The sequence below is a fragment of the Xenopus laevis genome, chromosome 1L, assembly GCF_017654675.1.
Source record: "Xenopus laevis strain J_2021 chromosome 1L, Xenopus_laevis_v10.1, whole genome shotgun sequence".
NCBI lineage: Eukaryota > Metazoa > Chordata > Amphibia > Anura > Pipidae > Xenopus > Xenopus laevis.
Genome location: NC_054371.1, coordinates 71,522,393 through 71,547,829, shown reverse-complemented (window position 1 = coordinate 71,547,829; position 25,437 = coordinate 71,522,393). Strand labels below are relative to the sequence as shown.

At 38.5% G+C, this 25,437-nt stretch overlaps 2 protein-coding genes and 1 non-coding gene across 3 annotated transcripts in view; 2 read left to right on the top strand and 1 right to left on the bottom strand.

The window, feature by feature from the left end:
- The first annotated feature begins 10,632 nt into the window (after positions 1-10,632).
- pigy.L (phosphatidylinositol glycan anchor biosynthesis class Y L homeolog) lies at positions 10,633-11,121 on the top strand. The gene has a single exon (XM_018251290.2). It carries the CDS (start codon positions 10,811-10,813, stop codon positions 11,024-11,026), a length of 216 nt encoding a protein of 71 aa, XP_018106779.1. The 5' UTR covers positions 10,633-10,810; the 3' UTR covers positions 11,027-11,121.
- A 2,498-nt stretch (positions 11,122-13,619) lies between these two features.
- trnav-uac lies at positions 13,620-13,692 on the top strand. Its single transcript has one exon. It is a non-coding gene; the product is annotated as a tRNA-Val (tRNA).
- A 2,677-nt stretch (positions 13,693-16,369) lies between these two features.
- The window catches only part of mcub.L (mitochondrial calcium uniporter dominant negative beta subunit L homeolog), a 58,261-nt gene continuing 49,193 nt past the window's right edge, over positions 16,370-25,437 (bottom strand). Inside the window, 5 exon segments of the mRNA NM_001094368.1 lie at positions 16,370-16,540; positions 18,714-18,830; positions 19,918-20,121; positions 21,951-22,111; positions 23,426-23,530. Coding sequence (NP_001087837.1) covers positions 16,463-16,540; positions 18,714-18,830; positions 19,918-20,121; positions 21,951-22,111; positions 23,426-23,530 — 665 coding nt within the window. The 3' untranslated portion in view covers positions 16,370-16,462.

The following is a 25,437-nucleotide window of genomic DNA, read 5'->3' as shown; positions in this document are numbered from 1 at the left end:
AAACCTAAGTTTAATGCCATATAACTCACACATTTTCATTATTTTGGGCACATTCCCTAGACATTTATTTATGCTAGAAAAATACTGGTATTGCATTCCTCACCTCCGGAGCGATGTAGCCCAGTGTTCCTGCATAGCCAGTGACTCTATCACCAAATGTCTCCACTGCTAGACCAAAATCGGATATTTTCACGTGGCCTTCTTGGTCCAGCAAGATGTTTTCTGGTTTTAGATCTCTGGAATATAGATAGAATACATTCAGTTATTACAAAAAGAATATGTGTAGTTGTGGAAAGAAAGACATATCTGCCTTAATCTGTTTCTAAAGCTATTGAATGGGAAACCTGCTGGTACAATGTAGTCACACTGTGCAAAAAAAATATGGCAGCTCCGTTAGCAACATGTATCTGTCCATTAAATTAAGACCCATGAAATGGCATAGAGGTAAGGCATTACAAATCACAAAAACACTTATGGGTAAATACAGCTGATTGCAGCACTATATTTATGGGTCAACCGCAGGTCCGTGCACTCTGTTTTAGACTGCAGAGACAGGCAGGAATTCTTCTACGGTCTCAAATTGTAAAAAGAATGGCAGATTGAACCCATTCTTTCACTTGGTACTCTGCAAGTATTATATGACCCCTAGTATATTCACTTTAACAGAATCTTCTAAAAAACCTAGAAGGTAGAAGAATTGAATTATTTAAAATATAAAGGACCTGATGGAAATGGTTGTGAAACGAAGTCAAAGAGTTTTACTTTTAGCCAATAATATGAATGTTGCAAACATATTGTAGGAGTTGGACTGGGATACCAGTGGCCTACCTGAAAATTTTAGACCATGGGCCCACTTTCCAAAGTATTATTCCTCTTTTCCTCATTTAACCTCTTTATTCTCCTAGTCTTTTATGTCTACTTTCTATACTCCATTCTTCCATTATTAAGCCTCTTTTTTTCATAAAGAAATAGGGAATGACCATGAAATAGGCCAAATGGTTAGAAGCAAGAGGCCCACTGACACCTGGGCCCACACCAGTTTTCCTGGTATCCAGTCTGACACTGGATCACAATATACATTACAAAAGACCACAGATACAGTAGCAAGAGATCAGAGCTGAGTAATACATACCGATGAATGATGCCTCTGTCATGCAGGAAATCTAGGCCACACGCTATCTCTGCCGAATAGAACCTTTTCAAGGGAGGAAAATTGGGCAGAAAAACAGAATCTTTCAGTGTACCAAAAGAGCATAACAAAAGATGCCACAAAACAGCAGGTAGCATTTACTAGTTACTGACCCTTTATAGCCATGTCATTTTTCTACTTTTATATCTTTATCCTATTGTTTTTTTTCAACTTTTTTTGTTACTTTCTTTTATGCCCCCTATTTCTAATAATAATATTATTGTAAAGTGCAACATGTACTTGCTTTCTTCGTATTAAACAATTAAGAGGATAATCTTTTCTTTCCCTGTTTTTATACCATATTGGGGCAGATAACAGTAAACTAAGAGACACAAAAAGGTTGAGTTCCTCAGGTATCACTTACAAAACTCTGCTCATCTCCAGGCGCTGGTATTTTACTATCTGATCCCACAGGCTGCCCCCACTGGCAAACTCCATGACGAGGAATGAATGCGACTGGTTACACAGACAAATAAAAAGAGATTATTAAAATTAAAAACAACATACGAGAGAACACAGATTTAAACAATTATAAAACAGTAAAATCATATATACATTGTTAAAGGAACAGTATAAAATCAGTATAAAAATAATAACTGGGTAAATAGATAAAATATTAAAAAAATGTTTCAAATATAGTTAGTTAGCAAAACTGTATAAAGGCTGGAGTGAATGGATGTCTAACATTATGGCCAGAACACTACTGCACTGAACAATTCCTTTAAGGACTGATCCAAATACAAGTGGTATATTGAGTCACTTGGGGTATTTTATCAACACTGAGCACATGTGCCCATGGGCAGTAATCCGTGGCAACCAATCAAATTGCTGCATTCATTGTTCTACTTGCAGCTGGCTTTAAAAGGCTAATCACTGATTGGTTGCTATAGGTAACTGCCCATGGGCAAATTTGCCCAGCACTGATAAATGAGCCAGACTGTGTTTTGTGGCCCAGATTTGAGCTCTACTTGTGATCCAATCCATTGTCCTCATGATTTGAATGATCAGACTACTGGTCATTCATGTGTGCACCCAATATCCATCTCATCTCAAACGTCAGTATTGTTAGTAGAGTATGTTAAATTTCAGTTGGGAGTAGATATAATAAGAAAAGCAAATAGTTCATTTGTTGCTATGTGTTTCTACACCTATGTGAGAACATTCATCAATAGAAAAGATTAATATAAGCCCTATTAAAGTATCAATTTATGAGGTTTGTGAGTTTAGTATGAATGGTGTAAGGGAGATATAGTTTTGCTGCATGACAATATAGAGATTTGTGTTGCAGAGCTAATGTAATGTATGTAATGCTTAGTTCTGTATGATCTGTTTGGCATGTGAAACGGATCATTGCATGTATGGGTGGGTTAGAAGCTTAGTGCAAAGGTTTGTCTATTAGGAAATAATATGTAGTATTTTGACGGCTGCATGATTGACCCAAACATATACCTGAGATTGAAATGCTGCAAAACCTTGGCACAGGTATGGGTTTTCTTTGGCGATCCGGAGCACTTTGGATTCAGTCTTGATCTTAACACAACTAATCTTAGATGTTTTCTTGATGACTTTAACGGCCACGTGTGTCTTCTTGTTGCGTAATTTTGCCAAGAAAACCTGAGAAATGCAATGAGAAATCATCATAAAAAGCCCCTTGCAGGGATACAATCACTGATTCACACTAGCATAATTAATGGTTGGACAGATTAGAGAACTTGTGGAAAGCTCTCAAAATACATGTCGTTCCCTTGCTGTTTGATTGAAATGGATTCATAGAGACAGGCACAGCATAATATTTCTATTTATTTTAGTGCTATAATTTAAATATAAATATAAATAATAAATCCCTAATTCTTTTTCCTCACACCTTTACCCCTTTTGGAAAGTTGTCACTCACCTTGCCAAATGTTCCTTCCCCCAGCTCAGAATGGAATTGATAGTTGGTAATTGCCAGTGGGTCGGGCGGCTCTGGAGAATCAGCACGATGTTTCTTGCTTTCGATTTCATCTAGTTAAAAAAAAAGTAATGACACTACATTAGCCAGATTACTCAAATGGACAGTACCTGCCACCTTCAACATGAGTTTAATGAACAGGGATTCATGGAATCATATGGAACAGAAACAGAGTTTATTTCCCCAGTTTAGCTCAAGAAATAATAAAAACCATAGATTTTTTTTGTGATCAAAACAAAAAGTATGTTTAGCACTACTGTTGAACAAGGAGGTATACTGCCCCTTTAATTAAAGAGTGATATTCTAAGACAATTTACAATTGGTATTCATTTTTTATTATTTGTATTATTTATTCAGCGCTCTACAATTTCAGCAATTATGTTTCTTGGGTTCAGATTACGCTAGCAACCATGCACTGATTTGAATAAGAGACTGAACTATGAGCAGGAGACTAGAACTGAATAGAAAGATTAGTAATATAATGTTGCAATACTGATAAATTTGTAGCTTTACAGAGAATTTTGAGATGGGGTCAGTGATCCTCCATTTGAAAGTTGGAAAGAATCAGAAGAAAAAGGCAAATCATTGTAAAACTATAAAAAATAAACAAGTAAGACCTGTTGAAAAGTTGCTTAGAATTGGCCATTCTATAACATACTAACAGTTAACTTAAAGGTGAACCACTCCTTTAAATGCCATCACATATATACTATTGAATGTTTTGCATGAGGTATATGGTGTTGAATTGCCTCATTAACTAACATGCTGTTTTAATACAAAGCAAAGCGGATATTTGCCCAGAGCCCACCAGGATATCTGCCATGACTGAAAAATGCTATAGAATTGTGGCAATTCATTGCATTGAAGAACTTGCCAGCAACACAAATATTTTGCCATGAAGTGTTTTTTTTAAATTATAATTAGTTAATTATAACTAAAGAAAAGGTGTAAGATTACATTTTCCAGGCTATGCCAGGTAACCTTAGCTAGTAACCTTACAATAGTGATACAATAGTGATATCTTGTAGATTATAACATATACATATAGTTTATTAAAAGTTTCTTCTGATATCAAAGCCATTTTTTTAGCTAAAGTTGCCACAGTTTAAAACATTATAATCCACCATCTAAACCTATAGTCGATTTCCACTGTTGAGTGAGTAAAGGTCTGTTCCAGTGTTTATAGGGTTTATATCTCTCCACATATACATACATTGATGACAGAGGATTAAAACTAAGAAGTACAGTAATTTGGCAACATCAAGAATAACTGCATGCCTGTAGATGATTACTCCTGCTGCACTCATGTTAGTGTACAATGGGGGCTTGTAGACTTCACGAAGAAGGCCAGTTTGGTAAATTAATATGCACACAGATTTTCGGTGACAAGCTGGCATCAGCAAGAGCTAGTGGTACCCTAAAGTTCATATTGCATCATGGGAAATGTAGTCTTCCTTAAAATTAGTAATGAAATACTACACTAAAAATGCAGTGCTGTCAGTGAATTTATGGGAGTGACAGTTTAACTGACAGGATATCATAGGACAAGTTTTATAGGAACCCAAACTGACATGGAAAAAATGGTACTTTTCCAACACTAACCAACACATTAAGGGTAGATGACAACGTTGAGCCACATTTTGTACTACAGAATTAAAAATGTAAAAAGAGTATTTTGTTTTTCAAACTGCTTCACCTACCAGCTGCTCTGTCGTCCTCTCTGCTTCTCTTTTTTGTAATTCTTCCCTCTTTTGGGGATTTTGGACTCCTCCTCTGGCTCTCTTCTCTATCCTTCTCATTTGAATTTGCTCTTTCCTCCTCTCCTTTCTCCTTCCTACTCTCCTTATTCATCCAAGTGTCTTCATCCCCTCTACTCTTTCTCCTCCTTTTAGCATTTATTTGAATCCTCTCCTCCTCTTCTGACTCTTTCCTACTCACCTTCTCCATCCGAATCTTTTTCTCCTCTCTACTCTTAGTCTTCTTTTTAGCATTGATTTGAATCTTCTCCTCCTCTCCTGATTCCTTCCTACTCATTTTCTCCCTTTGAACCTCTTCCTCCCTACTCTCTCTCCCCATTTTAATCCTCTCCTCCGCTCCTGTCTCCTTCCTACTCATCTTCTCCCACTTCAAACCCTCTTTCTCCTCGTCCTCCCTACTCTCTTTCCTCCTTTTAATGGGCCCGGCCCTCTATTATCTATTTAGTTTTGAAATAAAAATCTCACTCTCTAATATAGCTCCTGCTCTCTAGCTCTCCTCTCTCTAACTGTCACTTTAGACAGTTGAGATGTCTAATCACATGACTTACTATTAAGTGACATCATAACTTTAGGCTCATGCTGGAAGATACCATTAAGTTTTAGACACGCGTGCCTACTGGAAGATACCATTACATTGTAGAGACAGGTTCTTAGCTCTCCAGTTTAAATTCAGATGTAGTTACAATTGCTGAAAAGGAGATTCTCATGTAACAGGTTTGTATATTCAGGATCATGTCAGATTGCTGATATAACATTTATATTGAGTACAGGAGGTATTTTGATAAGAGTGTAAGAGTATGTATATCTAAATCCAAGAAGGAAGCTAATATAAAGCCAACGTTTGTTCTACACCTGATTGGATGAATCATCAGAATCATTGGGATAAATTCAATATGATACCGTGTACCTCTTTGGTAGTTATCAGACTATGGGCCATTACTGAATTACATTTATGTATGAAGGGGCCCACCATTTTGAGAGCAGGTTAAGCCTGTGCCTCTTTGTAATCATGTACTGTTTAAATGCAGTATGGCGTATTGGAACGTCTGTTTGTTACAGAGGGATCTCATACCCACTCTGCCTGTCTTATTTATAATTATATATAAATATTATCTCCTTTCTACAACTTCAAAGGACAATAGGGCATATGTGTGTCTACAAGTGCAGTAAGCAAAGTGCAATGTTTTTAACCCAGAACTCTGGTGTCCTTGTGTCTGATTCACCAAACACAACTGTGCATGTGCTTCTTCACAAATTTGTAACAGTTGTGCCATATAATTTCTGTCTGTCATCATTTCTGGTGTTCAAGTGACATGTGTGCTCTATTCCGCTAAATCATAGAGATTGAAGCACAGCGTTATGGGAACCCTGGATCTAACACTTGGTCTGCAAATGGAGGAAGCTTCAGGGTTCCCCTGTGTCAATAGGCCCAGAAGCTCTCAATCTGGAATGAAAGGCAGGTAGGACTGAGCATCACTGGGCAAAACTATGCGGAATTGCAAGCTATGCATTTTGAAAATGAAAAGCCGCAAGTGCCATCCCACTGGCGATTTTTCATTATAGCTAATCTCCCTGAAACTGCCCATGTGCCCTTACCTTAAACAGCCCTCCAAATTAATTTATCTTAGTTTAAGAGCAAATGGGCTTCATTTATTTTTATTCAAGCTTTGGTAAAAAAAAAAAGGGGAAAACTTTTGTGTCTATAAAAATCCATACAAAATGCATTTACAGTACGTATAATTTAACCAATACAAATCTATTTGTAATTCCATGAATAGTTGTACAAAGTGTTGCATATACAATCAGTGAGGAAAGTGAGCATTCCAGTTACCTTTATATTGTGCTTTAATATAAGAGCTGTGTTCTCTGTTCCACACTGAATTCTATTTACCCTGGAGCCCCCTCTACCTCACACCTTGTGCCTCACTTGCTTCTCCTGTCAAGCACAGGCAGTAACACACTGAGAAAATGACCCTGGATCACACATCAAAGTACATGGAGCCTAACAGGAACCACCGAGCCTGGTTTGTGTTGTGCGAGGGGCGGGTTAGAAAGCTGCACAGGAAAGAGGCGGCTAGAATCGCTTGTGTGTCAGACTCCGTTTCTCTGCAGAAAGTGGAATATGCCGGTTGTCAGGGTATGGGGAAGAACATATAACACCTTAGTCCAGTGACCAGTGAATGCTGCCTGTCCTACCAGCTCACTGACCGCAACCAGACTCCGACCCGTGCACTTCCGCTTCCAGATCCACAGAACAGAGCCTGAATGACAACAAGGAATTTGATCCTAACCTTCTGCAATTTCTGCTCTGTCTCACGGAATTCTCTGAGGTAAAACACCTGGCACTGGCTTAATAGGCAGTTTTATTATCTGTATTTGACTGAATGATACTACTGCTGTGTCTGACTTAGCCAGCATTTCCCTGGCCCACTGACATCTCATTATTTGCTTATTAACAGCTCACTATTCCTATTATAACTTAATCATTTGTTTTCACTGATGCTTCATACATATCTATAACCCTATATAGTGTCATACAGTGGCTTATTTATCTGCAATTCACACAGCAGTGGGGCTGCTCATTTCATATAACAGTGGACCCCGCTATCCAAAGTGCCTTTATAACTGGTAGAATTAGTGAATTTGGCAGTGTTCCTTTGTCTATTTTTCTCTCTAAAACAAAAGTTATAGTCAACCGCAGTTATATTCAGATTTTCTCATTAAACGGCTGGTTCTCCTTTAAGGTAACTTTTAGTATGTTATAGAATGACCAATTCTAAGAAAAATTTCAATTGGTTTTCATTATAAATTTTTTTTATAGTTTTATAGTTGTTTGCCTTTTTCTTTTGCAGCTTTCAAATGGGGGTCACTGACCCCATCTAAAAAAAAAACAAACACATTTTCTGTAAGGCTACAAATATATTGTTATTGCTTTTTATTACTCGACTTTCTATTCAGGCCTCTCCTATTCATATTGCAGTCTCTTATTCAAATCAATGCATGGTTGCTAGAGGAATTTCAACCATAGCAACCAGAATGTTGAAATTACAAGCTGGAGAGCTGCCAAATAACTCAAACACCGCAAATAATGAAAAAAATGAAACCAATTGCAAATTGTCTCGGAATATCTCTCTCTACGTCATACTAAAAGTTATCTCAAAGGTGAACAACCCCTTTAATGACCCTTTGAAGGGGCAATATATATATATATATATATATATATATATATATATATATATATATATATATATATATATGTATGTCACAGTACACAGGACTTCATTACAATTTATAAAATCATTAATGGCTGCTGCTTAGTTTTAATATGAGGTTGTTCATCTTTAAATTAGGTTTTAGTATGATCTAGAGACTATTATTCTGAGACAATATGCAATTGGTTTAAATTTTTTACTAGTTGTGGTTTTTGAGTTATGCGGCTTTTTATTCAGCAGCTTTTCAGTTTGCAATTTCAGCAATCTGGTTGCTAGGGTCCACATTCCCCTAGCAACCATGCATTGATTTGAATAAGAGACTGGAATATGAATAGGAGAGGCCTGAATAGAAAGATGACTAAAAACAAGAAGCAATAACAATACATTTGTAGCATCACAGAGCATTTCTTTTTTCATTGGGGTCAGTGACCCCCATTTGAAAGCTGATGTTTGAGTCAGAAGTAGAAGGCAAATTCAAAAACTATAAAAAGGAAAAATACAACTAAAATGTTGCTTGGAATTAGCCATTCTACAACATACTAGAAGTTAACTTAAAGGTGAACCACCGCTTTAATTAAAAAACATTATTTTTACTCCTGCTGGCCTCCCTTAGGAGAGATAAGGAGAGGGGATGTTTAACTGGTAAAGAGTTCATTTACTACCTCCCATAATTGCTGTGTAGAACCAGGTGGGTTAAATGTAATGTTCTATGCTATTTAGGTTTATTGTTTAATTACAGTAGACAGTAGACAGAATGGATGCCCAGTACAAACTCTATTTATATCACATACAGTCATATGAAAAAGTATAAAAAAAAGAATAAATGCCTTTGTAGAGTTCCAAGTGTGTTTAGGGTCATTGTCTTGTTGGAATATTCAACCCCTGTGTAACTTCAACTTTGTGCTTGAACATTATCCTGAAGAATTTGTTGATTTTGGTTTGAATGCATCCAACTCTCAACTTTAACACGGGCCCCAGTCCCTGAACTAGCCACACAGCCCCACAGCATGATGGAACCTCCACCAAATTTGACAGTAGGTAGCAGGTGTTTTTCTTGGAATGCGGTGTTCTACTTCCACTATGCAAATCACTTTTTGTTATGACCAAATAACTCAATTTTTGTCTCATCAGTCCAAAGCACTTTGTTCCAAAATGCCTGTGGCTTGTCTAAATGAGAATTTACATACAACTAGGGTTGCCACCTGGCCGGTATTTTAGCAGCCTGGCCGGTAAAAATGATGGCTGATCCCAATGTTATTAATAGGGAAAAAAGATAAATATATAGGAAGGCCGGTATTTTTTTCCAGAAAAGGTGGCAACCTTACATACAACAAGCAACTCTGTTTGTGGCTTGAGTGCAGAAAGTGCTTCTTTCTCATCACCCTGCCATACAGATGTTCTTTGTGCAAATTGTGCTGAATTGTAGAATGATGTACAGATACACCATCTGCAGCAAGATGTTCTTGTAGGTCTTTGGAGGTGATCTTTGGGTTGTCTATAACCATTCTCATAATCCTCCGCATATGCCGCTCCTGTATTTTTCTTGGCCTGCCAGACCTGGGTTTTACAGAAACTGTGCCTGTGGCCTTCCATTTCCTGATTACATTCCTTACAATTGAAACTGAAAAGTTTAAACCTCTGAGATAGCTATTTGTAGCCTTCCCCTAAACCATGATACTGAACAATATTTGTTTTCAGACCTTTTGAGAGTTGCTTTGAGGATCCCATGCTGTCACTCTTCAGAGGAGAGTCAAACAGAAGCACAACTTGCAATTGGCAACTTAAATACCTTTTCTCATGATTGGACACACCAGCCTAGGAAGTTCAAGGCTTAATGAGCTAATCCAACCAAATTGATGTTGCCAGTAATCAATATTGAGCAGTTACATGCATTCAAATTAGCAAAATTAAAAGGGTACCCACATTTTTGCTCAGCCAGTTTTTCACATTTGATTTAATTTCATACAACTCAATACTACTTCACTAAAACTCTTTGTTCAGAAAACCCCCCAGATGTTCCTGGGAAATGAAAGAGATACCACTGTTACCTTTTTTGTTGTGGAAAGTGGAGTCAATTAATATGCAGTCTGAGAGGGGTTCCCAAACTTTTTCATATGACTGTATTTTGAACAGGAATGTATATGTTTTGACCCCTTTGCTGCCACCCAGTGTTCACATTTTATTTTTGTGTTGTCTGTCAGCACAGACTTTTTAAGTACATTTTTATGTGGGGAACAACCTAAGCTTAACTGTCTGTTAAAATACATTCAAACATTAAATAAACCATGAAGAACAGCTTCATGTACTTTAAAAACAGAGTATTATCTTGCAAAACAATTGTGACTCTCTGCATATTGTTCATTCAGGCAGGGCCATCTTCACCTCTCGGTTATTGGTTGTTTATTTAGTACATACACCTCTTTATTGTACAACATGGTGGAATATGTTGGTGCTTTAGAAATTTGTGTTAATAATAATATTGATCCAGATGTGATTGCTTATATTTCATTTTCTCCCTAGATATGAAGGCTCTACCAATGAGTTAATCAATGATGAGCTGGGTATAGATTACCCAATAATCGATGTTATCCCAAACATGATCCCATAGGATGCCCACGTGCTTCATAAAGATCGGAAAGCTGAGAACACGGAGCAGACAACATAGGTTTTTGGCTTTGTTTGTACAAATAGTAAAGAAGCCATGTTTCTCTCCCTCCCTGTGCTGACTGTGCTCATTCCTCTGGTGTCTTTGACAGGGTTATTATACTCTGCCTCAGTGGATGAGGATTTCCCTAAAGGTTGCACCAGTACAGCCAGCTTGTGTTTTTACAGCCTGCTGCTCCCCATCACTTTGCCCGTTTATGTGTTTTTTCATTTGTGGACCTGGATGGGAATCAAGCTCTTTAGGCACAATTAATGCATAAGTGAACAATAAATATCTCATTCAGATAGGTTGGTTACGACTTTGTATAGAAATATAACCATTTCATAGAAATAAAATTAGAAATATGATTGTTTTTATTGTCGTACTTTCTTTGTGAGCTCCACACTTACCTGGGAGCCGTTACATATTCACGTTGATAGGAGCTTACTTATTAAATACATAGCGATAACATTGAAATAAAAAAAGAAAATGCAGCCCATTTTTGATGCAATAACTATACTGAGCCATAAAGACACAAGGTTTCATTTGTAATATATTCTTACAGTGCAGAAATGTTGGCTGCTTTCTGTCAAGTCATCTGCAATCCACATTCCCAGTCACATTTCTTCTGTTGTTAGACTTACTCTAAATTCTAGATGATTAGAAATATGATATATTTGTATATATTTATATATAGATATATGTAGGTCTAAAAAAAAATGGTTAGGCTGTATATGTTTTATGTAGAAATGAGGCATGTCTATGTAAAAGAGGTCAGAAGCTAGGCAATTTATAAAGGCTGGCAGCATTATGGGTAGAGATCTCATCTGGAGAATAATAGCCTACTATAAACTTGTTAGAAAAAGCAAGGGAATAAGGGAGGAACTCCACGATGCGTCTGGTGCCGACACGTCGCTATGCAATGAAACACATGCGACGTGTCGGATGTTGTGAAGAAACAGGAAGTTCTGCATTTTCATCCGACAGTCGGATAAATGTAGTTCTTACATGCGATTCTCCTTCACTTCCTGTTTCGTCGCATGGCGACATGTCGGCACCAGACGCATCGTGGAGTTCCTCCCTAAGGGTCTGCTACAACTATATCTTATTTCTAATCATCTAGCGTTTAGAGTATGTCTAGGGTTGCCACCTTTTAAAATAATATTCACCTGCAGGGAGAGGGGGCGGGGTTAAAAGGGCAGGGCCATGACGCTAAAGGGGACGGGGCCGCGACGCGCTATTGGCTGGCCGGGTCGTGACGTCAAAGGGGGCGGAGCCAAACGCATGCATTTGGCAAGAAGCCCAGGAAAAAAGGTGAGTTTGGAGCTGGCTGGGGGCAGGCCGCAGGCTTTTTTTAGGTGTATTACAAATTTACCAGCAGCTACATTGCCGGTAAATTTGTAATACCGGCCGGGCCTTGGCTGGTGTTTTACCGGCAAGGCCGGTAAAATACCGGCCGGGTGGCAACACTAAGTATGTCTAATGTACATACATACATTTTTTTAGACAATACAATACAGTTGCCAGCCTTTATAAATTGCCCAGCTGTCTGATCTCTTTTATATAGACATGCCTCATTTCTAGCGCATGCATGCCTTTACTTAACTAAAATTAATTAGTCTGGTGCTCTTCTTCAGAAAAGGCGACTATTCATCGTGCGGCGCTCAATTTCTCCTCCCTGGCTATCTCCTATAAGGAAGACAGGGAGGAGAAATCGAGCGCTGCACGATGGATTGCCGGATCACCTTTTCTGAAGAGGAGCACAAGCAGAGTTTCGGTAAGTTATTTCTTAATAAAGACTTAGTGATTTCAAAGTTTAATTTGTCTTTGTGGGGTTTTTTTGGTGTATACTAACGAATTTTAAAAAAAAAATTGATGTTACAGGTCCTTTAAATTTGGTTTTATAGTGTAGTGATGATCATGTCTGCTTCACGGAGAAAAGTTCCTGGGTTCAATCCCCAGTGAAACCACTCTTTGGTTGGTGTCTTGATAATTTCAGCCTAAAAATGACAAAATATATAAACCTTTTCATTGCCACAATTAAAGCTATGACAGAGATTTCATTGTCAAATAAAATGCTAATATCCTACTCTTCATTTCAGCCTAGTATAGGTTAAGTTTTCATGGTATAGTGCTTATCTTATCGCCTTTACACGCAGAAAGTCCTGGGTTCAATCCCCAGTAAGATCACATTTGGAAGTCGCTTTAGATCATTTCAGCCTGCAAGCAAAAAGAAATGTAAATGTCTCCATAGCCTAGAATGACATTTATGACTGTGCTTTTATTATAAAACAATACATAATATCAATGTAAATGAGCAGATGTTGAGGTATGTATACCCTACTCCAAACTATGTTGTGCACCAAGTCCAAGTTTCATTGCTGGATACTAAAACCATACAAACCATAGTCTCATATAAATTTCATTCCAGGATGTACTAAATGTGCACCCAAGTATGGGTTTCATAGTGTAGCGGTTGTCATGTCTGCTTTACACACAGAAGGTCCCAGTGAAACCACAACTTGAAGATGTGTTTGATCATTTCAGTCTCCAAGCAAAACCACAATCATTTTCATAGCCTAGAGTTAAAGGTATAACAGTGGAATCAATACTGAATGCTGGAAATTTAGCCAAGCCATAGTCTTCTATAAATTTGAGCCCTGGGTTACCTAAACATGTACCCAATGTTGGGTTTCATAGTGTAGTAGTTATCGCGTCTGTTTTACACGGGTCCTTTGATAATTTCAGCCTACAAACAAAAACCACAATCATTTTCATAGCCTAGAATTGGATAGTATAAAGTAACACCAAAACCATAGTCTTTTATATTGCAATCCAGGATCCCCCAATCACATCTGCGACGTTGGGTTTCATAGTGTAGTGGTTATTGCATCTGCTTTACACGAAGAAGGTCCTGGGTTCAATCCCCAGTGAAACCACACCTTGATGTGTCTTCTGATAATGTTTATGGTTTCATTGCTGGATTCTTGAAAGTTACACCAAAACCATAGTCTTATATGAATTTCAACCCGGGATGTCCTAAACATGAACCCAGCATTGGGTTTCACTGTGTAGTTATCATGTCTGCTTTACATGTACAAGGTCCTGGGCAGGCTTGGACTGGCAATCAGTGGGTTCTGGCAAATGCCAGAGGGGCTGCTATAAGTTGCCATAGACAGTCATTATTTATTGGGCTGGTGGGGGGGCTATTTGGGCCTCTGAGTACTTGGAATGCCAGGGCCTATTTTGACTCCCAGTCCGGACCTGGTCCTGGGTTCAATCTCCTGAGAAACCACACTTTGAAGCGACTAGTGGTACTTTCAGCCTACAATCAAGATGATGTGTAATTGTCTCCATACCTTAGACTTAAACTTTTACTGTGGTTTCACTGCTACTTAAAAGTTACACCACATCCATAGTCTTATATGAATTTCATATCAGGATGTGCTTAACTTGTTTTTAAGATTGGGTTTCATAGTGTAGCGTTTATCTTGTCTGCTTTACATGCAGAAGGTCCTGGCTTAAATCTCCAGAGAAACCACAAAGTGATGGGTCCTTTGATTTTAGATTACAAACAAAAACAAAGTGTGTAGTCAAGATGGGGTTTTATAGTGTAGTGGTTATTACGTCTGCTTTACATGCAGAAGGTCCTGGGTGCAATCCCAATAAAACCACACCTGAAAGTGGCATTTAAAGGAAAACTATACCCCCAAAATGAACACTTAAACAACAGATAGTTCATATACTATTAAGTGGCATATTAAAGAATCTTACCATAGTTTCATAGTGTAGAGGTTCTCACATCCACTTTACACACAGAAGGTCCTGGGTTCAATCCCAAGTGGAACAATGCCTGAACAATTCATGGGTCTTTTGATAATATGTAATGTTTCATTGCTGGATACTTGAAAGTTATACCAAAACCATAGTCTTATATGAATTTCATATCAGGATGTTCTTAACTTGTATTTAAGATTGGGTTTCATAGTGTAGCGGTTATCACGTCTGCTTTACATTGACTTACACATGACCTCGGCAGGTTTCAGGTGGCGAATAGTTGAATTCGAATTATTTACAGGGTATAGGTTTGATAAATCTCTAAATTCGAATTAAAATTCGAATCAAGTTTGTTTAATTCACCATTCGAATTTGTGAGTTTTGACCAATAATAATTTTGAAAATTTGTATTTAAATTTCGACCTTTAATAAACTGTCACCTCAGTGTTTTTTATACTTCTTAGAGATCATTAACCACCACCACCACTAGTACGAATACTATTAAAATCCGGGGCTGCCTTTTTGCCTGATACTTTTGCACCCAGTGCCCCTTAGTGACCAAGCACAAAGTACATAAGTGAAACAGAGGGTGCAGAGTGCAATGAGACACAAGGCAGCCCTGTACTTAATGTCTGCTTTAGGTTATGTACAACAAATTCCTGTGTGTTACATCCCCTGGTACTTCCTAGTAGTGATGTGCAGGCAGGCCTGAAGCCCACGGGTCAGCTGGTTCGGGCCGACGGCCAACTCCTGCACAAGATCTTCGGGTCGAGGGTGGGTCCGGATCGAGCTCTTCTCCGGCTCTCCCCACCCACGACCTATCACTTCTGGCGCCAAAATTTATAGACTTGCCCGGCCTCTTTTGTGACATCACTGCGGGGCGGGCGCCGGTCTATAAAAATAGAGGGACACCAGAGGGCAAGGTGCAGATTGGTTAGGAAATTCTCGACCTGCACATCACTACTTCCTAGCCTATATGTCTGAACAATGAGCAAGCTAGAGAGTTTTCCATGTGTGGCCAACCACCAGCCCTATCAGTGCAACTTTTAATTGGCCCTCCATTGTACATACAAACTCAGGTCAACGTGCAAAGTATACCCTGCCTTCATTAATGTCTAAAAAGGCCTTGTGTTGTCCAACTACATACATGGTTTTTACACAAATGTAAAATAATAAAACACACTTCATTAGTCAAGTAGTATCCAGAGCAAATAAGAATTCAGCCATAAATGTCATGTTCAGTCTTTAGGAAAGACCCCTACATCCACTGGTTAAAGTGCCAAACATATGGCTTAAAGGAACAGTAACATCAAATAAATTAAAGGGTTTTTAAGTAATACAATTATAATGAAATGTTGCCCTGCACGAGTAAAACTGCTATGTTTATTTCAGAAACACTACTATTGTTTATATAAATAAGCTGCTGTGTAGCAATGGGGGCAGCCATTCAAGGGAGAAAAGGCTTAGGTTACACAGCAGATGGCAGATAAACTCTGTAGAACATAATGGTGTTATCTGTTATCCACTATTTGACCTGTCAGATACAGTAGCCTTTTTTCAATTTCTGCCATTGTTACACAGCAGCTTGTTTATATGAACTATAGTAGTGTTTCTGAATCAAACAGATAAATTTTACCAGTGCAGGGCAACATTACATGATATTTTCATTACTTTAAAACACTTTCATTTTTTGGTGTTACTGTTCCTTTAAGCATTCTCCAATACTAAGAATAACTGAGCATTAAAAGGCCCTACAAATATTTGGTAAAATTCATGGTGATCTATTCAAACTAAACACTGGCATAAAATCACAGGGGACAAAAAAGAAAGAAAATGTGGTTCATTTGTTATAATTTATTGCATTTGCAGAAAACAGTGGGCAGCATTTTCCAGTTTTTTTTTATTACAAAATTGATGCCTTAAAAAAAAATATTATTCTTTTTCATTCAGCTGTTCAATGGGAAGCCCCAGCCGGAGAGGATTTCGCAGACGCCTTAAGCTCTCTTCAGTCTGCAAACAAAGAGAGAATCTTTGGTGAACACATGGAAATATTATAATTCACCCAGAAATTAAGGTACTGAAGAATTTTTGTAAAAATAAGAAAAGTGGGAAGGCGAAACCGCCAAAATGTCATATTGTCTGAAGCCAAAAAGAAAACTGTGGTACTGAGGTTCTATCTAATGAACATTGTGAGAAGACGCTGGCTATAGAATGGGATGTAAAGAGAGAAGCTTATTATCAGTTCTTTGGAGATTGCGGGTAGATTTTTCAGACCAGTGCTTTTAGGGATATGAATGGGGCTCCTAATATTTACTGAATTCTGCCCATAGAGGGAATATGTCCATTTTGAATATTTGTGCCGTGGGCATTTCCCCTTACTTTGGCAAGAGTTAGCCAGGGATTGTGGTGTTGGCTCGCTGCTGATGATTTGAAGATATTCGACATAAAATCTCTTCATTTCTAGACTTTAGAGATAAACCACACGGAGTTCCTGGTAAATACCTATTGGGGTGTATCAAGGTCCGCACTTAATAAACGCAAGGGGTAACCCTGCATAAAGTTCCTTGTGTGCCAGTGTGTCTACCATTTTGATGTCATATTGGAGGTCGCCAGACTCCTAGCACTGTGCACCAGGAGTTCTCGTTATCTTATCTCTAGGAGTGTGCTCTGCTTCACTCTTTGTCGCTTCAGTATCAAGGTGAAGGCAATACCTTTATATCTGTTTGGCATGAAGTTTATCATTGAATAAAGAATAGATGATTCCACAGCCCTAATGTAGTTACCGGTGAACAGACTGACTGGCTCATGGGGCTGACACTCTACAATAAGCAAATATTATTTCTGCTCCCTGGAACCTACTGGGGCATTTTATTCTGTTTTTAGGATGAAACATCATTTTCTCAGTGTTATTCCCATATGGCTGATTGCATTGGTTAATATGACACAGATGCAGTGTTTATATTTGCCCAAAAACCACAGTAAAAGAGCTCTACAAAGGCACCTTTACAATTTTAAAGGGTTGGTTCAATGTTAACTGAATACTTAGGGGCAGATTTATCAAGGGTCGAACTTCAAATTCATGGGTGTATTTAAAAACTCCCACGAACTCCAAATTCTTAAAAAAAATAAATCACATTTTCTAAACTCTGGAGAATGGGATCAACCCGAAAACTCAAATCGAATTTTTTCTTCGAAAAAAACTTGAATGTCAGGAAGGGTGCAAACAACTCCAAATTGATTCCAGGACTTCTCCCATTGACTAAAACAGCAATTCGCCAAGTTTTAGGTGGCGAATTGGAGTTCTTACAGGGCCAGAGTATGATAAATCTCGAAAATCGAATTTTTAAAAAAACAGTTTTAGCCATAAAAAAAACTTGAAATTCGTTGATAAATCTGCCCCCAGTTATAGAATGGACAATTCTAAGCAACTTTCCATTTGGACTTTCATTTTTTTCTTTAATAGTTTTTGAATTATTTGCCTTCTTCCCCATCTAAAAACAAATTCTCTGTAAGGCTACACAGTTATTGTTTTTGCTACTTTTTATTACTCATCGTTCTGTTCAGTCCCTCTCCTTTTTATATTCCAGTCTCTCAAACTGAAGAGCTGCTGAATAAAAACCTAAATAACTCAAAAATCACAAATGATAAAAAATGAAAACCAATTGCAGTTATACTCAGAATAGTACTAAGAGTTAATTTAAAGGTGAATGATCTCTTTAATTACTATGGTGCTACAAGTGTGAGGAAATAGGGGGTACTCTTTCTGTTTGGCATGTAGTAAAGTGGTGCAGAAAAAAACCCAGTGCTGGACCAATCAGAGCAGAGTTTTGATCCATCATAGTTTACCCTGCATCAGCTCACAGTCCAACCCCCTTGTGTTCACTGACCTAAGCACCAGCCACCTGTCAATAAATAAAAAAGCAAATATATAATGGGGGGTATCACTATGTGGGAGCGTCTCTTCCTCTCAATGGTCGCAGACATGCTGTGGGCTAATAATCTAGGCACACTGGGGGAAGGCCCTACTAAGTAAATAGGATGGGGCCCCATTATTCTTAATTGTTTCTCTGTAGCATAGTCATTTCACCAGTGTATTTTTGCACTAAATCCATGATTCCATTTGGGACCTGCCAGTTGCCAGCACTTTGCATCTGAATGCAGCAATATTTTCAGCTAATTTTACCTCAGCAAATTCATCCTGTAGCCTGTTGTATTCCTTCACATCAAAGCGCTGTGTCTTGGCTCTCTTGTAGAAGTAGTTCAGCAACTGGCGCTCTCTAATATCTGGGTAAACATAATCCTGAAACACAGGAAAATCACAGGTACATTTATATATCTTGGAATCAGATTCATTAGCAGAAGGTTAAGATCAGATGTGAACAAGGACTATGTGACCATTGAGAATAAATAAATAAGTCATGAGTTGCCAGTAATAGTAGATTAGAAATTCTCTGCCTTATTTTAGATACATCTACTGAGCACAAGTCAGGCATCACACGCTCTTCAACAAACTCACTGGCTCTTACATGTACAGCACAACTTGTCTGTGTCTCTACACCATCCCTATCTATTTGCTACACAGCAACCTGCAGGCCCTCCGTCTACCTCCTTCCACACACAGTCCTCAACTGAGCCAATCAGAACCTTTCTTTTTTGCATCGGGACAGCCAATAGCTAGGAACAGGGGGTACACTAGTAGGGGGCACGATTATTGCGGAGTCCCTGCACACCAATATAGTATAGTATGTCACAACTTCAATATGGATTTTGTACTGTTATCTGGCTACTTAAACTGTTAAAATCAGTAGGTATAGTCAGGGTCAGACTGGGTTGGCGGGTACTGGGAAAAATCCCGGTAGGCCCCAGCTCTCGTGGGCCCCCTGCCAGTCCAGACATGCTCCTACTTGAAGCACCGCAGCTCTCCGGACCTCCCTCCCTGGCTCCGGTCATTGCCTCGGCTTCTCTCCTTGGCCCTGGTCGCTGCCTATTAAAGGAGTAGGTAAAAATGGGGGGCCAGGAGGGTTGTGGCTGGGATGGGGGGCCAGAGAGTGCATTGCAGTTGGGGGGCATGGGGATGGTGTGAGGGCCCCTAAGGCCCAGTGGACAAAGTAACTTGCCCTACGCGTTTCAACCATCAAATGGTCTCCATCCTGCCTTTTTGTTGTATTTTAGCCCTTGATAAAGACAATTTGATAGTCGAAACGCGTCGGGCAACTTACTTTGTTATGTAACTCTGTGCTGAATAAAACATTGACTTTTTCAATCCTTATATGGCTTCTATCAATGGTGACATCTACCAATAAAAAGTACCAGAAGAGAAGGTTATTCCCACTTATTCTTTTGTGCAAGGACTCTACCCCATTACTATTACATGTGGATTCACTCACCTGTCTGGTTAAAACAAAGTATGCGTAGAAGGCAATGGCGCTTCCGTAGGTAATGAAGTAAGTTACTGGTTCCATGATATCCCAAGAGTAGACCCACCAGGTGAGCCAGGCAAGAGCTCCCCCTTGTGTGGACATTAGCGCCAGTCCAATCCACATGAGCCGCGTGGTCTTGGCATCTGATTTGGTTAGTATCATCGACTTCATCTGCAGCGATGGAAAATAATTTGCGCTTAGCATATTTGGAAGTTGGTTTTTAATAAAATTCATTATACTGCAGTTAAATCACTGGCAACCTTTAGGCATTATTACTGGCAGCTGCTGTTAAGCTGCTGGCGGGGGGGGGGGGGTGATTGATTGCACACCAACTTGTAGTATAGCAGTAAAGAGTGACAGAAGTTTATCAGAAAACAAGTCACATGACTAGGGGCAGCTGGGAAACTGCCAATATGTCAAACATGTCAGATTACCAAATTAAATCTAAAAACATCTGTTTTCTCTTTTGAGAAACAGATTTCAGTGCAGAATTCTGCTGAAGCAGCACTATTAACCGATGCGTTTTGACAGTATGCCTTTAAGAATTTTAAAAATAATGCATTAAGCAGTCACATGCGCACCCAATAAGGCAGTAAAGTTTAGAGATTAAACATTGTTACAACTATGGTTTTATTGGGCAATGGATCAAAGGTTTATGATAAAATATACCACAGCACTGTACATAGGTAAGACCAATTGAATGTTTAAGATCAGAGTCACTGAACACGAATCCCATATCAGAACAACTATTGGAAGATATAATGACGGTAAACTTAAAGGTGATGAGAATCCTCTGGCACTTCATTGTGTAAAGGAAGGCCACAGTGTTTGTTTTTGTCACTTACAAGCAATGGTCATTGATTATGTCCCACCTATTAAAAGGGGAGGTAACTGTAAAAACTGTATTACAACGTGACTGCTTTTGGATGAGCATTCTTCAGAGAGTGGGTTACATACCATGATGTACATGTCCTGTTAAACACATGTTAATAATATGTGAAGTATGGGGTTTTGGAGTTTTAAAACCATTGGTAATCATTTTTGTATACTTTGAGAAAGGGACGTGCAGTTATTCCAAAGTTCTGGAACACCAGTAGCTTGAAATGAAGAGAACGTAATAGCCAGAACACTATTCCAGCTTTGCATCACTTTACATTTCAAACTCTAAATTAGTCAGTGACTTGAAGTGGGCCCACATGGTACATTTCTGTGCAGTGAGTTTCAATTGATCCTCAGCTTTCAGCTCAGATTCAAAAGCAACAGATATGATCCATGTGGCTCTCTGATTGGTTACTGCCTGGTAACCAATCTGTGGAAGCCAAGAGAGCTGAAAAGCAGGAAGTAGTGTTCTAGCTGTTATGTTACACATCCAGTCACTCCAGCCTTTATACATTACATTTTAGCCTTACTATATTAGAATCATTTTTTATTTTGCACAGCCTATTTACCCAGTTTTTATTTTTACACTGAACAATTTCTCTAGTCATGCTGCAGCAATAAACCCTTGCCATATTGTGTTATGTAGCACAGATGTGACTTACTACTCCTAACATCAATAAATGGCGGAAATGTGTCCCACTGCCATACTTTTATTACACGTGATGGTCCCTGATTAAGGTCTCATGTACATTTGTGATTCACACTGGGCTGCAGCGTTATCATGCGGTTTAGAGAAGTGACCTTGTGTACATGTCCATTTTTTTTATTGGAGTCCTGTTCAGGGTCTGACTGGGCCCCCACGGCCAAGGCCCTCTCCCCTAATCTGCTGAGCCCCAAGAAAAAAAGTGTTTGGTGTGGTACACGCCGGCGTTTTCCCTGTAATTCATCACTGATGGGACCCTTTGATTACTGATGTTGGCCCTGTAGCTCAAAATCAAACCTAAGACCCCAGATCTGCAAGGCACAAATGGAAACTCTGTAAGCAAAGCTGTGCTACCTTGTCACTAGTACATTGTTTGGTTTAGTGATTTCATTTAGAAGGTTCTCCTTGTTGGACAGACCTGCTCTAGTGGCTGAATTTGCTCCTTAAGACTATCAAGCCTCTTAAGTAATTCCTGTTCCTTCTTAAGATGATGTTCTTCCTGGTGCAGAGCTGTATACAGACGATGAACCAGAGTTTTAATGGTGTCCATTTCCCTAGACTCTTGATGATAAGGTTTATCTGAAAGAAAGGCGTCATAAGGGATTTAAAAAGCAAAGTAAACAAAAACTATGTATTACAATACTAGTGGTTCACACTCTGTATTGGCTTGTTTTGACATTATCTGCACCAGATTCGTTTCGGGAAACTGAGGTTCCAGTTAAGCTGCACATTTACACTTATATACCAGTTTATTCTTGCATTCTAGATTAATAAGAACATGAGACATAGGGGGGAATTTACAAAAGTGGTGATATTGAGACTAAATTAAAGTGGAGATAAAAATGTCAGATTTCCCACCAAATTCACAAACCTCTATCTCCACTTTTGTGAATTTGTCCTTTAAACTGACAGTTTTCAGATTGTGTCTATCGCACAACATTTTAATGAACCTTTTCTTGAATTTGTCTTTAGCTCTTACTAAACCTGTCAGTCAGCCATCAAATTGGAATATTCCGGGTAGGGTTTTTTTTTTGGAACCCATACCCGCAACCTGCAATCCACAACCCGGACCTGCATTCTTACCCGCTTGGACCGGCTACCTGACCCGCAAGTACCTTATCCGCGACCATCAAGAATCCGGACTATAAAATGCTAATCCCTATTAATATGCTAATAACTCCCCAATGGGGCACCTACAAGAGGTGTGAAATGAAGATTGAGTGAACCAAAACAGAGCAGATTATATTAGAATTGATCTGACACATGGGGAAAAGTTATACTGAGCTTTACTCCATTTTAAAAATGTCGGGGGAAAATGTTGTTTAAAATGTTATTTTTGCTCCATTTTTATGTCGTTGAAAAGACAAATTCATAAAAGTGTCTGTAAACGGTCTTTCACTAAAAAAATGAAAAACGGCGGTTGAGTCGGAATTTAGGCGGATTTCTGTTTGTGAATATGGAGAAAGTATTTTACACCAGTTTACCACCACTTTTATTCCACTTTATGGATCTTTCCATAATTTGGACCTCCATACCTTAAGTCTACTAAAAAAATAACAAAGATTAAATAAAACCAATAGAATTGTTTTGCCTCCAATAAGGAATAATTCTATCATAGTTGGAATCAAGTACAAGGTACTGTTTTATTATTACAGAGAAAAAGGAAATTCTTAAAATTTAAGATTTTAAATTCTTAAAATTTTTAAAAATTTGGATTATTTGGATAAGATGGATTCTATAGGGCATGGCCTTTCTGTAATTTGGAACTATCTGGATAAGGGGTTTCCGGATAACAGATCACTTACCTCTGTAACATACACATTGTGTACTTGAGACATTAAAATGGACAGACTGCAGTTCTGTATAGTAATAGTTGTACTTGATAGAACTTACCTCTGGAGGGTGGCTGGACGTGGTACATACAGTTGTTAATGTTGAGTTTAAAGTCATTCATTAGCAAAACATCCATTAAAGTGGAGTTAGAAAACTTGGTATCATCTGTAGGTAAGAACAAATATCCGTGTGAAAAAAGACTGAAGGAATACATGCTTTTAGTACTTTCTGGTTGTGCTAAACAGAAACAAATCAATTTCCTTTCTGTGGTTTTTAAACTTGCTTGAAAATTGCTGGAAAATAAATGTGTGTTTTTTGGTTTTTTTCCCATAACTTAGCGTGATTAGCCAATTTGAGACTCGTGTGCACAATTGTGGACGAAAAGAAAGTGGATAATGGAATGGAGTTTAGTCACAATATTGTGTCATTTATTTTTGTTTTTCACACAAATTTTGAGAAAAGCCTCCTATATGTCCTGGTTTTACTTACTTCAGGTGACCACATTTTACTTGCCCAGATTGTTTATATCATATTAAGTGGCATATTACCAAACTGGAATATATATTTAAGTAAATATTGTCCTTTTACATCTCTTGCCTTGAGCCACCATTTTGTGATGGTCTCTATGCTGTCTCAGAGATCACCTGACCAGAAATACTTCAACTCTAACTGTAACAGGAAGAAGTGTGGACGCAAAAGACTGAACTCATACGATCCCAGGGGGCGGCCCTTATTTTTTAAAATGGCAATTTTCTATTTATGATTACCCAATGGCACATACTACTAGAAAAGTATATTATTATGAAAATGCTTTATTTACATGAAGTAGGGTTTTACATATAAGCTGTTTTATGCAATATCTTTTTATTCATTGTTCAGGGGTATAGTTTTCCTTTAAGTACACTGTGCCCCATATGATTTTTCCTTGCCCTCCAGTGACCCACTTGTCATTTGTTAACATCCGAGACCCCTACTAAATCCTAGCTGTAATCATGTAAATATATGTATGGGTTCTAAATCAATGCCTTCTATAAGAAGATTTAGCTTTTTGTGGTATTTTTAATTTCATATCTGTTCTAAAATACAGTACTTAGGCTGAATATGGTTGAAAGCTAACAATATAAAAATAAACCACTGTATCAGGTGCTCATAGGTACCGTCCCCCCACCCTTTGCCAGAGCCCAGCAACTCTGATAACAGTCACTTCCAGCTCTGACTGAGGAACAATGGGATGAAGCCACTGACTCGCTCTACAGTGATTTAAACTCCAGCTTATCCAATACAAATGTATCCATAACTATACGTCATCCTCACAAAGCAACAAAAAATGGGCCAGCAATCTGGATGGCCAAGATGCCAAGAAATGGTAAGTAAATAGAATGAATCCAGCACACGAAATCTGCTCAAGGGTTGTTACCCGTGTTTAATGCCACGCCAAACAGGTTACAACGTTTCGGGGGCGTACCCCTTCGTCAGGTGATCTGTGCCTCCCACCTCCACCATTAAATAAGTAAAAAATCTTAATCACCACCCACATGGTAAGAAAATTTACATATCAATAAAGAACAATCAAAATGATTCCTTGGATTATAATAAAAGTCCAGAGTCCATCCAATAATTAAGATAATTAATAATTCCAATGTTGAAACACTGTGTACAGGACACAGGTGATTTCTTGCTACGTTTGGATGAGATAGTAGTACCGTTAGATGATTACCTCCTATGTTCTCTTGACGTATGTGATTTATTTACGTCTATCCCGCATAATGAAGGCATTGATTGTGTTCGTTCTTATCTGGGCCTTACAAAAACACCTACACACCAGATCAATTTTTTGTGCACTTTATTGGAGATGGTACTTACGAAAAATGTTTTTTCTTTTCAGAACAATTTTTTCTTACAGACACAAGGCTGCGCCATGGGGGCCAATATGTCACCCGCTTATGCAAATATTTTTATGGATTACTTTGAAAACACATTTATCTTTGCTAGCTCTGAATTTTCGTCACATATTTTATCTTATTGGCGCTATGTGGACGATACTTTTTTTCTTTGGAAAGGTGGCAAGGAGA

Coding starts and splice junctions, on each gene's coding strand:
- pigy.L (XM_018251290.2), top strand. CDS start 10,811: ATGTTTCTCTCCCTCCCTGTGCTGACTGTGCTCATTCCTCTGGTGTCT.